The sequence below is a fragment of the Pelodiscus sinensis genome, chromosome Z, assembly GCF_052426305.1.
Source record: "Pelodiscus sinensis isolate ZL-2025 chromosome Z, ASM5242630v1, whole genome shotgun sequence".
Lineage (NCBI taxonomy): Eukaryota > Metazoa > Chordata > Testudines > Trionychidae > Pelodiscus > Pelodiscus sinensis.
Genome location: NC_143085.1, coordinates 38,984,442 through 39,005,047, shown reverse-complemented (window position 1 = coordinate 39,005,047; position 20,606 = coordinate 38,984,442). Strand labels below are relative to the sequence as shown.

At 45.4% G+C, this 20,606-nt stretch overlaps 1 protein-coding gene across 7 annotated transcripts in view; it reads left to right on the top strand.

Moving 5' to 3' along the window:
- The window catches only part of TTC28 (tetratricopeptide repeat domain 28), a 585,613-nt gene that overhangs the window by 228,941 nt on the left and 336,066 nt on the right, over positions 1 to 20,606 (top strand). The window contains exon 1 of one of the 7 annotated variants that reach the window (XM_075898915.2): positions 18,538 to 20,220. The exons of 5 other annotated variants lie outside the window; for them this stretch is intronic. In XM_075898915.2, the coding sequence (XP_075755030.2) occupies positions 20,194 to 20,220 (27 nt within the window). In that variant the 5' untranslated portion in view covers positions 18,538 to 20,193. Of the gene's footprint in view, positions 1 to 18,537; positions 20,221 to 20,606 lie in introns of those variants that run through there. One more of the 7 variants, XM_075898916.2, reaches the window with a different exon arrangement.

Genomic DNA, 20,606 nt, shown 5'->3' with positions numbered 1-20,606 from the left:
ATACTAGCACATGCTTTTTCACTTCCCAGTAATTCTGCCGCTGCTGTTGTCTGCATTGAAGTTAGAGGATGTTTCAGGATTTCCATTATAAGCTTGTATGTTTAGACATGTTTATTAGAAACTGTTCAATACCATATTAAGCCATGGAAAGTAGACTGTGAACATAGTCCTGGGCTTGCAATTTGCACTTTTTACCTCCTTTTGCATTTAATTGTGAGTCCTTTTGGTAGGGTTTTTTCTAACTGGAAACATTTGTTCGTTTTAGAATCATATCTAGCTTCATGAACTTGCCAGTTGCATAGTGCTAAATGTAAATCCAAATCAGGCCTTCTATAGTTTAGAGAACATAACAGTTCTTGTATGTTCTGAATGGCAAAGGGAGGATTTATTTCAAGTTGCCAATGGAAACCAACCATGTATGCCACTGAATCATTCGCATGTTGGTGAGCAAATAGCACGTCTGGGAATGAAGTGTGGGGTTCAGCTACAGTGGTGGTTCTAAAAAATATGCCCTTCCCCAGAATGTGACTACCAGTCTGGAGGTTCTCTTATAGAAGAAATTTGCAGCTATCAGTAACTATGTTAAGTATCAGTTAATTGAACAGTCGATTAATCTCATGAATTCTTATAGATTACTCAATTATTCTGTCGTCCCCGGGGGTAGGGATGGCAGTCAATGCGCTCTGGCCCCACTTCCGAGGAGCCCCTTGCTACTCTGCACTGCTGCCTCTCTAGCAGCGCCAGTGCCTGGAAGGAGCTAGTTTAAAAACCAGTTTCCCTCGTGGACCGGCTGCCTGACCCCAAGCTGCTCTTTCTGATACAGAGGCAGCAGCGCGGGGTGGCAGCAGCCCCTGTCCATTGAGGGGTCTGAGCTCCCAGACCGGTGCAAGCCGGAACTGAGCTGGGCTGCCTGCCTGCCTGCCTGGCTCCTAATACACTTTAAATGCAGAACTGCAGTGGAACCTGGCACAAGCCAGTGCTGAGCTGGGCTGTTGGCCAGCCTGCTAAAAAATTTACCGGCGGAGGGAAGGGGGGTATGCATGTATTCTATAGTGTAGTAAGATGAAGGTCTAAAACATAAGCCAATGCAGCACAGGCCTGGTTTGAGGCCTGGGGCCTACTTAATAATGGACAAAACATGGCTAACATAAAGCAAAGCTAAGCTGTGAACAAGAGGCAGGCCCCAGCTCACAGAACTTGGCATGAACGGGGCTGAGTGCGCAAAACACTAATTGGTAATAGGCCCAGGTGCAGAACAATAATTGGAAAGCACAGAATAAGTGGAAAGCACAGAATATCACTAGCTTGTTAAAAAAGACCTTGGTACCCACTCCTCACAGATACAGACCCAGGTTCAAGAAAGGGTCTAAAATGACAGCATGGTGGATAGAGATGATATAATCAAACCAGGAGGTACAGAGTGATGAGTGGCATCTAAGTAGTGTTAGAGGGTGGTAACCTGAGAACGTCAGAGGGTGGCAACCTGATACGTCAGCAGTGAGGTATGACTTCTTGTACCTGTATTTAAGGTGGTGTCTTGGGAGGAAAGCCTTTGAATGACCTAGGACACAGTGGAAATTTCCCACTGATTGAGTCGTTCCATTGTGGCAAGTACATACGCACAGCGGTTCAGTAGAGTCTACTGACAACTATTGCTATACTTTGCTCTGCAATAAACCTGGCCTGGCACCTTCGATCCTTTGATTTGTGGTCTTTGGGGGCTCTCTTGGGGTCTGCTGTGGAGACCAACTGCACAAGTCGACACGGAACACATCACAGAGCACACACAAGCAGCCTTTTGGTTATCATCATCAACTGAGCCAGAGCCCTGTGAGGACACCTCGGCAGTAAATTCTGACCAGCCCTTCCTGAAGAACTACATATAGCATTAACCTACAAGCTCTTGCTTATTGGTTAATTGACTACACTATTACATCTCCAGCTATCAGTACTTGGAATTGGGTCAAAATTCATGAGTGAATTAACAGGATGATGCATTAGAACCCACATTCATTCATGCCTCCTGACTGAATGCAAACACACAACTGTACTGGTTCCCCTCCCCCCCCCCCCCCCCCCCGTTCCTCCCTCTCTACTTTTCGGGACTGCCTTAATTCCTTGTTGTATTTGGGGCACATGATTTAATTGCCCATGGATGACATTTAACTAAAATAGATGACAGACATAAAGGGACTATGTTTCAAACTCCTCAACTCCTGCAGGTGACTGTTCTCGAGTGTCTTATTGCACTGATGGGTTGCCATGGAATGGCGTGCTTACAGGGAAGGCAATATAAAGGTCTTATTTTTAACAAACTGGCATGTCCTAGCAAACACTCATACTTCCCTAGTAAAACTTCACTTGTTGCACTCTTTGCATTTCTTGGTCTCCATTTTGATTTCCACAGAGTAGGAAAAGGGGGACACAAAGCATTAGTGGGTACACACTGCTACCCTGGACTTTTGCATTGGTTCATAAAAGGGAAATCCTGCCCATCGCCGTATCAATAAAAATAAAAAGAAGGCCAGAAGCAAACCTAACATCAGAGAAACTTTTGCCTCTTCTACTCTGCTGTTGATTCTGTGATGGGCCACTCCTGCAGGGGAGTTTGAAAAATCTCAGTTCTGGGTCTCCGGTATGTGCTGCATCTGCCCTTGCTGCAAAGTCTACTTGAGGACCAGTTTAGTCAGCAGAGCCACTTCTGTGGCCTCATCAGTGTCTGCTATTGACTCCCATCTGCTCTCATGCTAGATTTGGAATCAAGAGGTTGTTTTCCTGGCTGACCAGGCCATCCTACATCACTGATGCTAGATGTAGTATTTGGAATTGAGTTTAAGTCTTCGTAAAACAGATTTGGTAACAGCAAGTTCCTGGAGTTGCAGTTATGGGTCTTGTCTTTTCAGTAGTAGGTCTCGAGTAGCTTAGTCTCCCTACACTGGCCACAAGTATGATAAATATCAAACATTGCCAACTTCTTTGATATTTGCTGGTAGGCATATTTGTTCATTTGTTTTGCTGGTCTCACACCAGAGATTCACCAAAAATTGGCTGTGCACCTGCAACCCGGAAACAGCATGCTTACCCCCAAAACTTCTGTTTGGTGGCTATTGCGGGCTCAGGAGAAGGGTCACTGGATTTGCTCAGTTGTCAGAAGAAAATGGAAATAAACACTGAGCTGTACTTGAACAAAGAAGTTTGCCTCAGGTTTCTGGGAGTTGATTGGTAACTCCTGGGTTAGTGAATACAAAAGACACAATCCCATGGAGTTGTGGGATAAGGTTCCCAGACCTCCAGGGCCTAAATTAACAACTGAATTCACACCACAAAACAATAGGTCTTAAACTCTAGGTCTGGCTGGACTCCAAATCAGGCCTTCCACCATTGTGGGGTCTTTTGACCCTGGGTCTGAGTCTAAGAGATTTGTGTGTAGATGGAAGTGAGATTAGGGAAGGGATGGGGAACCTAAGGCCTGAGGGCTGGATGCAGCCTCCAGCTTGCCTGGATCTGGTCCCCAAGGGTCAAGGCTCCTCCCCCAGGATTGGGGAGCCTGCGCTGGTGCTCCAGGCCCTTCTCACCCCCTGCTGCCCCACTACAGGACTGGAGCACACAAAATCTACTAGCCAGGGCCTCCCAGGCAGAGGTGTGCAAGGGGGACTTGGGGAGTGTCTTTCTCCTTCTCAGTCAGGGACAACATCAGTTAGGGTTTGTTTTCCTTTTTGCTTCTCACCTGTGTGCAGCCCTGACTGATTTTTTGTGGGTCAGCAGCCCCCAACCCAAGAAAGGTTCCCCACAGTTGGATTAGGGCTTGAGTCTCGGTATGGATTTATATTGCAGTTAGACATACCCTTAATGACCTGAAGACATTCAGCTTTGATGAACCAAGATTATTTTCTGCTTTATGGTTATACATTGCTAGACTCCCGTGGCCACTTATACGATTAAACTTCACAGATCTGACTATTACTTGAACTTGCTTGGCTTTTGCCAGTTTCTCCTGATGAAGAATAGGGCAGCTGTATGCCAACACACATTGCAGGCAGGGCACTCATGGATATAAAATCACTTCAGACCAAGAACATATATGGACGAGTTATTGAGGACTGAATTAAACTGCATTTTTATAAAGAGTTCAAATAATTCTCAGACATTGGAAAGGCAAGTAATTGTTGCTGTCTCCTTCATATAACAAAGTATTTACATTATGTTTATTGCATCTAACTCTTGTGGCTGTAGAAATAAATACTGAAATTCTTCCTCTGCTGCTGAACAAAGACGTAAGGTTAAATAAAATATAGCAGAAATGCCAATCACTGAGTTAAGAATAGATATTAACAGTGAGCTAGCTCACGTTCCCTGTGCAGTAGGAGTGTGCATCCACACCTCCTCCTTTGCTTCATGTTAATTATCCTTATGCAGGGAGAATTTCAATAGCTTTCTGCTGTTGACATGAAAAGAGCACATTTTCCATTCTGGTTGGGAAATGAGCTCCGCTCTGATAGCATTATGGCAGATAACATGATCTGATGTCTGGGCATCTCCTGTCTGTGCTTTCAGATTTCTCCAGTATTTGATATTACACACTGGGTTTTCAAAGAATGGGAATCAATACATTTCCAAATGCCTGGGGGGGCCTTCTCTTGGGATACTGAGGCATTAGAGCTTATCCTTATTTCAGAGACACTAGATCAGGACCCTGGGACCAGAGCAGCAGCATTCAGCAGTCCAGACTGAGAGCCTCTGAAACAGAATTAAGCTGCTTTGTACCAGGATTGCGTTCCTCTCTCCATGGTCTGCACCTCCCATTGGAGTCAGCCAGACTCATTCACTCCTCAAGCACAGGAGGACTGAATGTAGCTGCAGCTGACTGGTAAAGCTTTATTGGACCAACTGGTGGGGGCCAAAACATCACCAGATTGCATAGCACTGAAGCATCTAATGATTTTGGTATTCATCTGTCAGGCCACCTGCGGCTTAGCTTGGAGGCTCCATGAAGTGCTCTCTCATTCCTGTTCAGAAAGATGAGGAGACAAAGAGGGAGTGGTGGCATGGGCATGCTAAGAGCCCAAGTGTGCCAGCAGACTTGTGGCAGCTTTTCTCTTGATAACATCTCAGTTAATGAGCTGAAACCCCATCTAGTGCTGTGACAGAATGTAAGATTTCAGTGTGCTTGCTCCTGGTACTGCACAGATATGATGTGCCGGGTCAGGACTTCATTGTGTTAGGCACTATGTACGTGCACGTCCTGAAAAGCTTCTGTGTAATGAATGCAGTCCTATAGTGGTGTGGACCTTTAATTTCCCTTGGTCCTCTGGATCCTTTCCAGCTGAATGCATAAATGGATACTTATCCTTATCTGTGACATGACTTAATTCATCTCCACGTGATAAAAGAGCAAGGTGAGGAGGGTGTCAGGCAGAATAGAGTTTTGACAATACAAGCCCAGATTTACATCTCTTGTGCATAACTGACATTTCACTTTACTGTTAGAAACACTAGACTCTGAACATACAGGGTGATGGATCTCAGCTCCTTAACGGCACCTTATATGGGGAACTAGGGAGGGCAGTAGTCCCCTCTCCTGAAGTTTGAACCCCTGGATTTCATACTTGAGGTCTGCTTAAAGCTACATGCCCTGCCTCCAGAGGAAGTACTTAAATGCAACACAGTTTGAGCTGCTTGTAGCTTTGCCTTTGGGGCAGGGAGTTTATTATGAAAAGAGGAGGCTGGTGATTAAGGTTACCAAAAACTGGGCTTTCAAGTCATTGAAAGATTATTAGATCATGATACTGTTAAAATTATAAATGTTCTTGAAAAGACGGTAAATATAGTGAGGTTGCAAAATTTGCAGATACTACAAAATTACAATAGTGAAGTCCAAAGCTGACTACAAAGAGTGTCAAAGGGATCTCACAAAACTGGGATTTGTATTTGGACCACTGCTGTTAAACTTTTAAATCAGGGTTTTCCAACCTATGGGTTGGGACCCAAATATGAGTTGCCATTACAATTCCAAAGGGTCGCCAAGTGTCTCCCCAGGTGGCTCTGCTCCCTCTTCTCCCCCTGTTTTTGTATTGCTTGGGTCACCAAGTCTTCCTGAATTTTCAAAATGGGTCCCCATCTGGAAAAGGTTGGGAACCACTGTTCTAAATGTTCTTGAAAATAGGGTGAACAGTGATTAATCCAAAGCTAATTGCAGAGTTACAAAGGGATCTCACAAAACTGCGTGATGGGGCAAATTGAGTATCTTATTTTGAATTTAGGATACTCTGTAGATGTACCCTTAGTCCTGTCCAAAGCAGATAGGTTTATATGAACAAGTGCTAAAAAAATTGCACCCTGCCCAGCACTCTGGGTTTATGATCTGTTCTCAATTTATTTTATTTATTTGTATTATTGAAGTGCCTAAGAGCCTGAATCATGGGCTGCAATCTATTATGCTAGGTGCTGTACAAACAACTACTTATGTTCACTTACTCTTTAAAGTTGTCTGGGACAGAGCAATTTAATAGCAGCCTGTCTTTCCTGTCCTGTTTATTTTCTAGTTTCCATATATAGTCCAAGTCCTTTCAATTTGCAATTTTATTTATATGGTTATTTTATTGAATTGATTACTGAAATGACTGTCAATCACTATGATCACATTCCAGTTGTCACTGAACACTGAGACTGTTTATTCCATGAGCATTTCAGCTTCTTTATCTTTTCCTCTCTCCATCTCTGTTACACCATGAGATACAGTAGGATTAAACTCCTTGGCTTTTTTCTCATGTTAATATGTCTGTAAGCAGAGCTACAATCCAGCTGCTTTTTTGGCACCCTGCCCCAAACACTGATCCATATGCCTCAGTCACCAAAATCTGCTTATTAATTTGTTCCTAGTAACATCAAAGAAGAAAAAATTAATTATTAGCAGTTAGCTGTAGTTCATTCTCTTTTTTTAAATTTTAGGGATAAAAAAACCAGAAAGTTGCCAAAAAAAAATCAAAAAGTTGTAAAAGGAAAGATGCTGAAGTCAATAACAAATAAAATAGTTTCTGTTTTCTTAAATAATATATTCAGAATTGCTCGGGTCTGGACACCCAAGTTAGAAATTGTATGAATGCACAATAATCATGTAAATATCCTAATGGAGAAGCTGAGATCATTCCATATCAGTGAGATGTATATGTATCTGAGGAGTGGAGAAAACTTCCTTCCTTCTAGAGATGAAGTGCTCTTCAGCTGATGCTAATGTGAGTAGTCTCATCTGTCAGTTGGGTTGAATTGTAGGGCTTGTCTGCATACATATTTAGTGTATGTCTGTCCTGAGAGGTGAAAGATGTAATTTCATCCATGAGGAGACAAACCCATCTTGGATCTGGTCAAGCAGACATCCTAAAAATAGAGAGCAGCTATGGTGCCATGGAAGGCTAACTGCATTGAGTAGCTCCTGACCAAGACTCTAGGTGTGTACTTGGGTGGTTAGCCCTTCCTGTCATTCACACCATCACAGCCGTTTCTGGCTTTTTGTGTGCTTGCTCGATAAGAGCAGGGGCTGATATGTCCTTGTACATTTCCCGCTCCAAGTGTAGATCCACCTTTAGTGTGTGGCAAGCCAGGATGTCACTCTCCTATATGGATCTTGCTGTTATGCACTAATGTCTGTAATGCACTTTGCTGGAACTTGTCATGTGGTGTCTACATAGCCAGTTACTGTGCAGCAAGCTAGTGCATTGTAAATTTGTACCCCAGTTTGCTACATGCTAAGTCTGAGTGTAGACAAACCCTTAGATTCTTATTTGCGTTTCATCAGATTCAAGTCCTGATCTTCTTTGGAAGAGCTTTCAAAAGGAAAAAAGGCACCACTTGTGGAAATGACAGCACTCTGTGACAGATTTTACGTCTAACAGCACAAGAGATCAGGAACCCTCAGAGGAATTTGGCACAGAAGTTCTTCCAAACTGCTTTGATTACTTTTTCTTTGTCGATTCCTTGACAAAACTTGGTAGTGCAGATAAATTGTATCTCTAAGAAGAGTTAAGCTGTAGAATAGGCTTCCAAAGTAGGATGTGGCGTCCCTGATAGTGTAGGCTTTTAAGAACAGGTTGGTCAAAAATCCTTCAGGGCTGGTCTAGGTTGACTTGGTTCTGTCTCTGCACGGGTTTTTGTATTTGATGGCTCCTCAAGGTCCCTTCCAGCCCTACATTTCTGTGATCTCTGAACAAGGCCCTTGAAAATGTTCCTGGTTTGCCTCTGTCAGGGGTGAGCAAATAGTGGCCCACAGGTCAGATCCAGTTCCCCAGGGTTAGTACCTGGCAGGCTGCCAGTGCTATAGTTACCTGAGCCTCCGCAGTTGCAGCTCCTGTTGGCCACAAATCACTGTTCCTGGCCAATGAGAGCTGAAGGAAGCGGTGTCCCTGTGCAGGTAAAGGTAGCAGCGGCGGCCCACCAGGCACTAGCCCACCCTGCTCTACATCATCTCGCTAGCCTTACCTGATCACTGCTTACATGAAGTTCATGCCATCAGAGCAGAGGCAAAAGTGAGACTGACCTGCAGAGCCAGGTTCTGAATTTTTGTGCCACAAGAGCTCCTGAAAAGACCCATTTATTCCATGGCGCATGATTACTTTGGGTATATTGTCCTCAAGCTGAGTCCTGTTGTTGCTTGGTATGGCAAGTTCAGTGCCTGCTGGCCAGTTCTCAGGCAGAATATATTTTAGCAAGCCCATCTTACCACACCCTTTTGTAATGGGAACCCCAGTTCCTGAGACCTGTGTCACCTCTTGTCGCTCTAATAGAAGGCTCAGATACACTCAGTGAAGCCACACCGGGTGCATAAATATAAGAGGTTTTATTGCTAGAGCATATTATGTTTCACAGCCTTCACGCGTTACTAAATATGTGCTTCTCACTGTGGAGAAGCAAGCAATTAAGGAAGCAAGCAGGCAAGCAAGAATCCAATGCTTACGCCCCTTCTACTACAGACAGTCCCGGACCCTCCTTCCGTGCTCTTGAGGGCTAGTAGTGGGTGCTGCTCTAGTGTAGGAAGTTCCTGGGTACCCACGTAGCCTAGGTCCACAGGTGAGACTGTTCTCCCAATCAGTGCCTTTTGTCTGTTTTATAATTATTCCATTCTTAAGGGTGTAAACATTAGGGTTGCCAGATGGCTGAAACAAAAATACTGAACAGCCCCCTGCCTCCCGCCCCTCCCCCCAAAAAAGAAACCACTGGGAAAAAATTTTGTTGAAGGAAAAAAGGGGGGGGGGGGGACCAAAGTTGTTGAGAAAAAAAAAAAGACTCCAAGAACCTGGACCACTGCTAGGGGTTACCAGGTAGTCATTTAAAAAAAAAAAAAAAACCTGGACACACTTCATGGGGGGGGAGGGAACCGGCCAGGAAGGGGGGACCTGGAAACAGCTAACGCGGGGGAGGGGCAACGGGGCTGGCCGCGGGATATTGGGGGAGGGGGAACCGGCCGGGAGGGGTCAGGGCTGGCCAGGAGTAAGGGGGAGAGGGATGCACAGAGCTGGGGGGGATCAGGGGCTGCGGGGGTCCCCGGAAGGAAGGGGGGGGTGGGAAGCAGAGCTGGCAGGGGCAGGGAGAGGTGCAGCAGCGCTGGCCAGGGAGATCAGGAAGAGGAATGGGCTGGTGGGAAACAGAACTGGGGAAGGTGCAGGGAGGCTGGCTGGAGAAGATCAGGTGAGGAAGTGGGGGATAACAGGCCAGGAAGGGTTCGTGACCAAATTGCCCGGCGGGTAGCGGGACTGACCTGGGCACTTGCTGCCTGTCCCAAGCAGGCTCTCGGCGATGCAGGAGCGAGGAGGAGGCTTCTCCTCCTCCTCCTCCTCACACTCAACCAACTGAGGGCTCCCGGCGGCAAGCACAGCCCCGCCTCTCAGCTGGGACTTCCAGCCGCCCCCCCTGCCCATGCCACTGGCTCCAGCCAAACCGTCTGCAATAAGGTGCAGGGATAACTGGCAGTCAGCCCTGACACCTCTTTCCAGCCTCTGTAGTGCTATGTAACTGTTGACAGAGTTTTTCATTTTCTAAAGAAGCCTGTAGGAGCAGCATAGCATTGCTGGGGCAGAGGAGAGGACTGGTTTAAAGAGTAAATAAATAAAGTACATTTGGAGAAATTATGCTGCCAGCTATCTCATAGGCATAGCATCCATAGGTTGACAGTAGTACCTAAGAGTTGTGGAAGGAGGGCTCGTGACAGACTTAACTCAGTTATGCCCCCAAAGTAACAGAAACCTTGAAATTTTATGCTATTTGTAATGAAATTTGAAACAGCCTGAAATGGTGTGGGCACTGTGGGGTTAGGGGTCCCCACCTAGGGAAAGGGATTTTTACATGAATATCAGACAGGTTGCTAGTAGTCAGGCACCTCTCATGCACTTAGGCCAGGTCTACACTAAAGAGGAAGGTCAAATTAAGAAACACAACTCCAGCTATGTGATTAACATAGCTGGAGTTGATTTATCTTATTTCAAATTTCTATGAATCTCCACACCAGGGAGCAAGAGTATCGATGCCGATGAGGATGCCCTCTGTGTTCAATTTTGCATGTCTTTACTAGACCTGCTAAATCAAACTCCAGAAGATTGAATGCAGCAGCGTCAATCTCTCCCATAGTGAAGGCAAGGCCATTACTTAGTTTAGTTTATTTGCTTTTGTTACTGTCTAAAGTGTATTGACACTACATGACTTTTACTGTCATCGCTGTGTTCACAGGTGTTGTTAAAAAACAAGCAGTATAAACACTTGAGAGGTAGCCATATTAGTCTGCATCTACAAAAACAAGGACTTCTTGTGAGTGTAACCACTGTGTTTTGTTTGTCTCCACTTTCTCGACAAAAAAAAGTCCACTTCTCTAACAGCCAGCAGCATTTGCTTTGGCTCTCCTTCATTGTGTTCAGTGCAGGGGAGAATTGTCCACTCTTGTTTCGCCCTTTCTCTTTACCTCTGCTTGCTCTCCCCCTTTATAGACTCATAGACTTTAAGGTCAGAAGGGATCATTATGATCATGTAGTCTGACCCCCTGCACAGTGCAGGCCACAGAATCTCACTCACCCCTCCCAGAATAATCCTCTCACCTATATCTCAGATATTCAAATACTTTGAAAGCCCCAAGATGCAGAGAATCCTCCAGCTGTGATCTGTGCCCCATGCAACAGAGGAAGGCGAAAAACCTCTAGGGCCTCTTCCAATCTACCCTGGAGGAAAATTCCTTCCCCAAATATGGCGATCAGCTAAACCCTGAGCATGTGGGCAAGACTCACCAGCCAGACACACAGAAAGTTCTCTATAGTAACTCCTATCATCCCTCCATTGACCTATTTACCACTGATAATGAATGGTCAATTAGGGTTTCATTATTGTCTATCTCACTTTCTTTCTATCCTTCTCTCATTTTTCTTCTGATTTGAATCAACAAAACAAATGCCAAGAAAAATATTATTTCATAGGAAAAGTTATAATTCTTCTGATAGAAAAAGGGAATTTCAAAATGCTGTTTCTGCAAGATGATGTCATCAAAGGACAGTATTTTAGCCAAGGTCACTCCCAAGAAATATCTTGTCAGAAGGACTTTCACCTTGTAATTAATATGATATTAACATTATCTAACTAGCCTCAGAGGGGTAGCTAAACTAACAGAGAGAGAGGGAGAGAGCGAGAGAGAGCGTGTGTGTGTTTCATAGGCAAAACTCACTTCCTCAGATGAGTGGAGTGGGGTCTGTGCTTGTTAATACAGGATAGGAGCACATAGTGACATCAAAGAAATTTAGAAATAGTCTATCTGTAACTACAGGTTCAACCTCTCAAATCCAGGACTCTCTGGTCTGGCAGTATCTGTTGTCTGGCAGGACCATGGATGTTGCTGGACCAAAGAACCCTGGTTAGCGGCTGCTGGGGAGCCCCAGTTTAGGATCCCTGGCCACTCCAGCAGCAGAGGGACTGGCGGTGGCTGGGGATTCCCAAAAGGGCGGCAGCAGTGAGCAAGGCTAAAAGTGGCTGGGCATCCCCAGAGCCTGTAATTCCTGCCTGAGTGGGCAGCAGCACAGCTAACAGCAGCTGAGGATTACCAGGGCTGGGGCTCCCAGTTGTGCCACGGCAGGGAGGGTCAGTAGGCTGGGAGTCCCACGGCAGAGGTCCTCCCTTGGTCCAACAAAATCCCTCATTCGGGACTGGTCAGGGATTCCATTTAACTGGGATCCTGCTGTTAGGAGGTTGCTCCAACACAGCACAGCCACTGATTCACCTGTAGAATTTTCTGGGTATTCATTTGCCCAGCTGAAGGCAAGCCATAGAGAAAGTGTGGCATATGTGATTATTACATTACAGCACTGTGTTTGGGGAGATGCGTGTTGATGTGGGGACTGTTCATTTGAATAATAGAAGTAAGAAACATGTTTTCCTGCAGTCCTCCTTCACAGTTGCCTCTTCAGGATTATATTACCTATAGCACTGCTTTTCTTTCCACAGTGCGACAAATAATAATAAAGAAGGATTAACGTACTTTTAAATAATAGAATACTTCTTCATGCACTTATGTCCTCCCTGCAGAGAGACCTCACAGATGTGAGTGAACAAAATGAGAAGTTGTCTAAGGAAATAGCAAATAAATGGAGATTCTCCAGCTGCAGGGAGCTGACCAGAGAAGCTACAGATGGTTATTGGAGTGGTCGAGCAATAAAATACTGCCACGGTTAACTGTGTGATTAAAACAATGACGATTAATTGTGCAATTGATCACACTGCTAAACATTAATAGAATACCATTTATTAACATTTTAGATGTTTTCTTCATTTTGAATTATTGATTTCAATTATAACACAGTAGGGATGTTAAATTTAGTTTAATCAACTAATTGACGGATTTTCCATCATCTAGTCAATAAGTGGGGAAGCTGCACCAGGTTTAGCTTCCGGCCCCAGGAACTAACACCACTATGGCTCTGCCTTTTAAATGTGTTAAGAGCTGGCAAGATCTTAATACATTTAGAAGACTGGAGCGCAGTGGTAGGACCTGGTGTGAGCTGGACCAGCTGATTTTTCTTCGAGTGGCCCAGTGGGTGCTCCACTCTAGGTGTCGGGTCCTGTCCCGGCGCCGCGGCTTGGAGATTTCTCATAGCCGTGCTCCGCCGGCTCACGCATGCGTGCTTCCCCAGCGAGGCGTTTGCGCCTTTGATCAGCCACGTGCGAGCTGGCAACTGTCAGTTCCTCTCAACCGCCTCAGGTCTCGGTCAGAGCTCTCTGAGAATTTCTCTTCAAAATGTTTTATGTCAGTTTTTGCATCTGTAAATATTAAAATTTGTTAGTATTAGTCGTGTTCCTGCTAGTTTGTTCTCCTGTTCATAAGAAAGCTTAAAAAAAAAGTTTTTTTCCTCAAGTTGCTTCTCTTAAAGCGCTGCGCGAAGCTCTAAAAGTGAAATTGACAAGGCTTCACACGGGTCTTATACAGGCATTTATTCTGTACTAGTTTTGAAAATGCCTGGATTGACTGGTTTTAAAAAGTGTTTGGCATGCCACGAGCCCATGCTAATGGCTGACGGCCATGACACCTGCATTAGGTGCCCTGGGGAAGCTCATGTCCCCGAGAAGTGCTCTCACTGTAGAAAATTAACATCGAGAGCCCGGAGGGAGCGGGAAATGAAGATAAGAATGCTGATGTTCGGGAAGGCTTTGCAGCCTGATCAGATCCCTCCCGCAGCCACAAAAGCCCCCGAACAAAAACGCAGGGCGGCTTCTCCTGGACTAGCCGGCTCCCAGCGATCTAAGCCATTACCAGCGCGATCCCTCCCTTCAACAGCTGCAGCGGCTTCAGGGGCGTCCAAAATGACCCCTGGGAGGTCTGGACAATCTTCTGGGGCGGCCATCAGAGAGCCCCCACCGCCGAGAGTGAGAGCGGCTTTGGCGCCAGCATCGGGAGCGGTGCCGCAGCTAGCCGGCAAGTCTGCACCGGCCTCAGCTGTGCGCTTTGTGAAATTGATGCTGGTGCCGCAATTGACCAGCCACTCTGCACTGGCTTCAGCGGCACTGGCTATAACAGCGCCTGCCTCATTAGCCCCGCTTATGGCAGCACCATCCTCCATGGCACCATCTCCTCTGTCACCAGGCTCCGAGGCAGAAGGTCTTGATGCCTCTGCCCCGGCACTGCTGCTGACTCCGGCACCGGACACTCTGCCAGCACTAGCATCAACGCAGCAACAGCTGCTTTCCCCGGCACCGCTCCACTGCTATTTGGTGCCTGGCTGTCTTGTGGCTGTTAGGGTGGAAGACACCTCCCTACATAGGAAGGCATTATCAAAGACTCATTATAGAGACAGATCCCTGTCTCCAGATTTTTCACCGTGAAGGTATGCTCGCTATTGTGACTATAGTGTTTCTCCTACATGGGTCACATATGGATGGCGTAATTATAGGGACACAGTGTATCTAGAAACACATCGGTCCCGTTCATGGTCCTGCTCACCCAGTCGATCCTCAAGATACAAGCCTGGTAGACGCTCCCCATGCTGCATCTATTATATCCAGCATGGTAGTGCACGCTCGTCACGCCACTCCTCTCCGTTGTGTTCTGAGTGCTCTTATGACAGCTACCATAGACCATATGATGATTGTCCCCGGTGTGATCGTACATAGTCCTCCCATAAGGGATCCTCCTGCATTTGTCAACCATTGAGTGAAAAAATACTTACCTCATCAATCACAGCACGTAGACTCACATTCTCCATCTAAGAGTCCAATGATCCAACTAGACCAGTCAGAGCCAGAAGAGGGGCAGTTGTCTGATGTTGAAGAGCCCAAACCGGAAACTTCTCCAGCAGACTGCTCCTCATCATCTCCAGATGAGGTAATATTTCCAGCTGTCTCTGCACCGGATGATCTGAGACAATTCCAAGACCTCTTTAAATGTGTGGCGGGCACACAGGAAATATTACTAATGGATATTCCAGTTAAAAAGCACCGTCTCTTGAAAAACCTCTAGCCACAACAACGTGCAAAGATCGCCTTACCTATTGATAATGCGATCATGGAAGTGGCAGATGAGATATGGCAGACCCCAACATCGGTTACACCTACGAGTAAAAAGGCCGACAGAAAATATTTTGTACCAGCGAAAAGATTGGACTTCTTGTTCAATCATCCTCAGTCTAACTCGTTAGTAGTGGATGCAGCATGACATAGGGCTAATCCCCATAGTACAATCTCTTTATCATGAAATCTGAACTTAAAAATATAGAATTACTGAAAGAGTTACCCATCATTGCTCGGGTCCTTAACTCAATTAAATTTTCTTCATTTAAATTGGGAGTGGGGAAACCTCCCACTTCATCTGAGAGCCTGTCTCCGTGCTGTGTCTCCGTGTCAAGTGTTGTCTCCGTGGTGTGTGGGGAACCCTGAGCCTCATGGCTGAATCCAGGCAAACTGGGGCTGGATCTCATCAATGGGCATGGGAGGAAGTGACTTAGTGCATTGCCACTTCACCTTCGCCAATCCTACTCTCTCCCCCTGGCTAGGGACTTGGCAGTGCTGTGAAGTGCTGTCTGGAGGCTTTTCCCCTGCCACTCCATTTGGCTGTAATCACAGCCAATAGTTGCAGCAGGGAGCAGTGTCTGGGAGTGGCGGCCTCCTGGACAGCAGATCAGCAGGACCTTCTGGCAGGCTATATGCCTGCCACTCTCCAAACGCTGCTCAAAGTGGCCAGCTATGGGGGCCATGTGTTTCTCTGTGCACCATGCATAGGTGTCCTTCTGCGTGCTACCTGTGCTGCACGCATGGCCCAGGCAGCTCCCATTGGCTGATTTCTGGGCAACAAGATCTTGAAGATTGTGCTTGGGGCAGGAAAAGCTCACAAACAGCTCCCCAACGCCCTTCCCTCCGGGGTACATGGTATGCAGAGACACACATGGCCCCCGTAGTTGGCCATTTTGATTGTCATGAAGGGGTGTGGCAGGCAGGACGCCTGCCCTAGGCTCCCACTGGGCTTTGGGATGGTTATGGGCTGAATCTGGCCCACAGGTCATCTTTTGCAGCCCCTGCGTTAGAGTCTATAAGTCCACTCAGTCCTACTTCTTGTTTAGTCAGTCACTCAAACAAGTTTGTTTACATATGCAGGAGATAATGCTGTCTGTTTACTGTTTACAGTGTCACCTGAACGTAAGAACAGACACTTGCATGGCATTATTGTAGCAAGATACTTGAATACCAGATGCACCACAGATTCATATATCCCTTCATGCTTCAGTCCACATAATGATGATTCAAAGCAGTGCAGACCAACACATGTTCACTGTTGTCATCTGAGTCAGATGCCACTCGCAGAAGGTTGATTTTTTTGGCGGAGGAAGCTTGGGTCTGTACTTTCCACATTGAAGAGTTGCTCTTTTTTAAGATTTCTTAAAAATGCTCAGTGCCGAGTCCTTTTCAGGTTTTGGAAGGCACTTCAGATTCTGAAACCTTGGGTCGAATGTTGTCTGTAGAAATCTCACACTAGTACCTTCTTTGCATTTTATAAGATCTGTAGTAAAAGTGTTTTTAAAACGAACAACATGTGCTGGGTCATCTTCTGAGACTATATAATATGAAATACTAGTAAGTGAGGCCCGATGTTGATCAAGCAAAGTTATTGTGGATTACTTATAGGAAAGTTCAAGAAATTTAATATACAGTAGACTTCCGATAATCCGGAACCTTTGGGACCTAAATGGTGCCAGATTATCGGATATGCCGGATTATCAGGAGGTACTATAAGAGGGTTTTATATATATATATATATATATATATATATATATATATATATATATATATATATACTGTATACATTATATACGGTAAATAAAGTGTTCTTAACCCTTATTATTGTACATACTGTATACAATACTGTGATGTTTTAGTTTTTAAACCCTTTTTTACCGTTTTCACTCAGTTCAGCTGCTGCTGCTGTTGTCTTGTGACTCATTTTTTGCCAAAGCTCACTCACTAGGCTCTTGCCATTTTGATGCCGGACTATCAGGAGTGCCATACAATTGGATGCTGGACTATTGGAGTTTTACTGTATGTAATAGTTTTATTATTAATGTGCTTGCAAAAGGGAAGTAAAAGAACAGTTTTAAATTTGTAGGATTTCAGCTTCTAACCTTATTTATTTTATTGAATAATTACCATACTTAGTAAATTTGAATCAGAAACTCGTAAATCTTCCATTACTCTTTCTTTAACCAATTTGAGTTATTTACTGAAATGTAGCAGTAAAAATGTTCTTTGCCCTAAAATAACAGTCGAATAGGAGACTTGATCTTAATTTTGTTAGGAAATATTTTTATGAACTCTAATCATAATAGTCATGACTTTTTTCCAGTGAAAAACAAAAATAATTATTTAAACTTTTCACCCAGCATGTGCCGGTATAAAAAGTAGTGTATTCAGCTAATGTAAGTGGCAGGATTGTTTATGAGTAATTTGGCATCTGTAGGTAATCACAAAGTATGACTTTATTTTGCACAAACAAAGCCACAAGCAAACAAACCCTTCAAAATATGTACCGTAAAATCTCAAGTATAATGCACACTTTTTTCCCAGTTTTTAAGGGTTATACATAGGAGGTAATTTGTAAAGTTTTTACCTAACCATACCCGCCAGGCTCCTGGATAAGGCACCGTGCGCGGGCAGCTTAGCAGGGGGCCCTGCAGCAGGCGCGAGCTCAGCTGCTCCGCCCGCTGGCTTCGGACCTTGTCCTGGAACCTGGCTGACCTCGTGTCTGCCACGGGGGGCTGCCTGCCCCGCTGTGGCGTGCCGCACTGAGCTCGCACCTGCCGCGGAGCCCCTTGCCCAGCTGACCTCGCACTTGCTGCGGGGGCCCCCTGGTCAGCTGCTGGCGCACCGCACTGAACTCACGCCTGCTGCGAGAGCCCCCTGCTCAGGGGGGGCCCCAGCAGCGGGCAGGAAGGGGCCCCGTGGCAGGCGTGAGCTCAGCCCGGCGCATGAGCAGCTGGGCCGGGAGCAGGTTTCAAACTCTGCTGCTGGCTCCCCCGTGCTGCGCGTGCTTTTCCCAGGCGAGTGTGCAGTGGGAGCGGGACCATAAAATCGAGTATAATGGGGGTGCACATTATAGATAAGAGCTCAGTTTATTCCAGAATTCTGACGTTTAAAAGGTAGGTGCGCATTATACATGGGTGTGCAATATACTCGAGATTTTATGGTAATAGGTATGAGAGAATGCAGGTAAAACAGGATTCTATATGCATGTTTTACTTTCACACTACAGAGATTGCATTACTTCACTTGCATGAGGTAAATGGAAACTGCTATTTCTTTTATCATTTAAAAGTGCACATATTTGTAATAAAAATAATATAAAGTGAGTGTACACATTGTATTTTGTGTTGTAAATGAAATCAGTATATTTCAAAATGTAGAAAAATATCTAAAAATAATTTTTAAAATTTCTGTTGGTACTTTATAGTTTAACAGAGCAATTAAAACTGCAATTAATTACTACTCTTTTTTTAACTGCCATTAATTTTTTTGAGTTAATCATATGAGTTAACTATGATTAATTGACATCCATAGTTGATTTTCTTTTTCTTCTTGGATTCTGGTTTAAGGGTGCCAGGCAGCAAGCTCTGGGATTATTGGGGTTTTGTTACTGTGCTGGGAAAACATTGTTAGCTTTCTGTATAGAACGTTGAGTGCGAGCTATTATTAGTATTTGTGCATTTCAGATTTGATAATGGGCAAAGTACAAAGCAGTGCCTTAAAACCTCTAGTTATACTGTGCAGTGCCTTGGCTAACCCGTGTTAAAGAAACTTTAAGACAGACCATGATCTTGTTTTAAGTTTTACAGGGCTTTATTTTTTTTGTACTTTTTACACCCAAAAATTTCATCGCCCCACCAGCTACGATTAAGTTGTTTAAACAAATGTGTTGCAATGGTAGAAAAAAAATTGTGTGTCTGAAAATTGTAGGTACTGGGGGGACTTACAGTTTTTTTAAAGGAGTACTTTATAAAAAACAGTTGAGAAACACTGATGTGGGGCATCACTGCTTCATAAGAGCAGAGCTTGTCTTTAGTTCAGCTGCTTGAAAAGGTGGCTTTAACTTGTTTTTCAGACAATTGAGTATTCCAGTGGCACCTTGGAGACTATCTATATATTGTCAGAGGAGTAGACGAGTTAGTCTTTAAAGAGCTACCAGACTATTTGTTGTTTTTTAAGTTTTTCCTGTTACAGACTAACATATATATAGTATCATGGGGGTAGCCATGTTAGTCTGTAAGTTAAAGAAAAAACAAGAGACAAAACCCACTTCTTCCAAGAAGTCTGGAAGGTGCCACAGGACTGCTCATTGTTTTTAAAGTTACAGTCTAACATGGCTATGCCTCTGAGACTTGTTTTTCAATGTTTTCCTTGCTGGGTGCCTAATGCAAGGTTTATGTTAGACAATAATCCCTCTGAGGAAGTTTGTCTGTGCAGGGGAGATGTCGGAGGCACTAAGACCCAGGAGGCTCCTGCCTTGTTGGCTGGAGCAGGGCAGGCTGTGCTTGTACAGAGGGAAGGAAGTCATTAGTGCAGGCTGAGCCGTGGAGTTTGGGGCTCTTGCTGGATTTCCCTACCCGTCTGTAACTCTGTGTGTCAGTTTTGTGGACAAAGCTGAGCCTCCAGCCAGCGCTGCTCCCTGCACTGCAGGCTCCATGGGGTGTGTTCCCGCACACCCCTTTGGGATTTACTCTGTGAAAATGGACTGAAGCAGAAGAGCATCCCGGAGTTGGGAATTCTTCCCGGCCGCGGGTGAGGGTTTGATCTTTGTTAACAGAGTGGCTTGGATGGCAGCAGGGGGGTATGCGTGTGTACTAATTTCCTGCAGGAGAGAGAATTTCAGCCCCTACTCCAACGAGGCTCTTCCCTGAAGGACAGTCCCTGTCCCAGGGACCCTGGAGAATGACCTGTCCGGGCAGAGGAGCTGCTGCTGCTGCTGGGACTTCCTGAGGGTCAGGGTTTTATGGCATTTCCACCAGTTTTTCTTGAGCTAAATACCAAGAGACTCAAGACTTTTCCCTTTTTCTGGCTCCGCGGTTTCCTTCTCCAGTGATTATGGCAAAGATTTAAAGGGGCAGGACAGAGGCAGCATGACTTGCAGCTGCAGCTTCCCTGCATCTGCCACCAGCTTCCAACCAATATCTTAATGCTCAACATTTGTGCTTTACAAATATGATGAAATGGCAGCCCCGGAAGAAGGTGAGTGATGGTGAGGACTGGGGTCAGCTGCCCAGTGTCCCCCCTCAGATAAATCCCGAGAGCATCTTGTGCCCCTCTCTTCTACAGGTGACCATGGTGAGGGTTGAACAAACCCGTCTCCATCCCCCACAGGTAAATCTTGGGAGTGGCCCACCCCTTTCTCCTTTATAGGTGACCTGGGAATACAGCAGGGCCATACCCCATGCTATGGTAGCATTCATATTCTATTGCAGTTTTTCCTATCACATTATTGCACAGTACCCAAAGTATGCTGGATGCTGTGTGGGTTTGCATTGTAACTGGCAGGATCAGTGAGCACTAGTTTCCCCTCTATTCCTTTGTCATTTCTCGCCTTAGTTTCCTGCACTGGCCCATGGGTAGGAGGC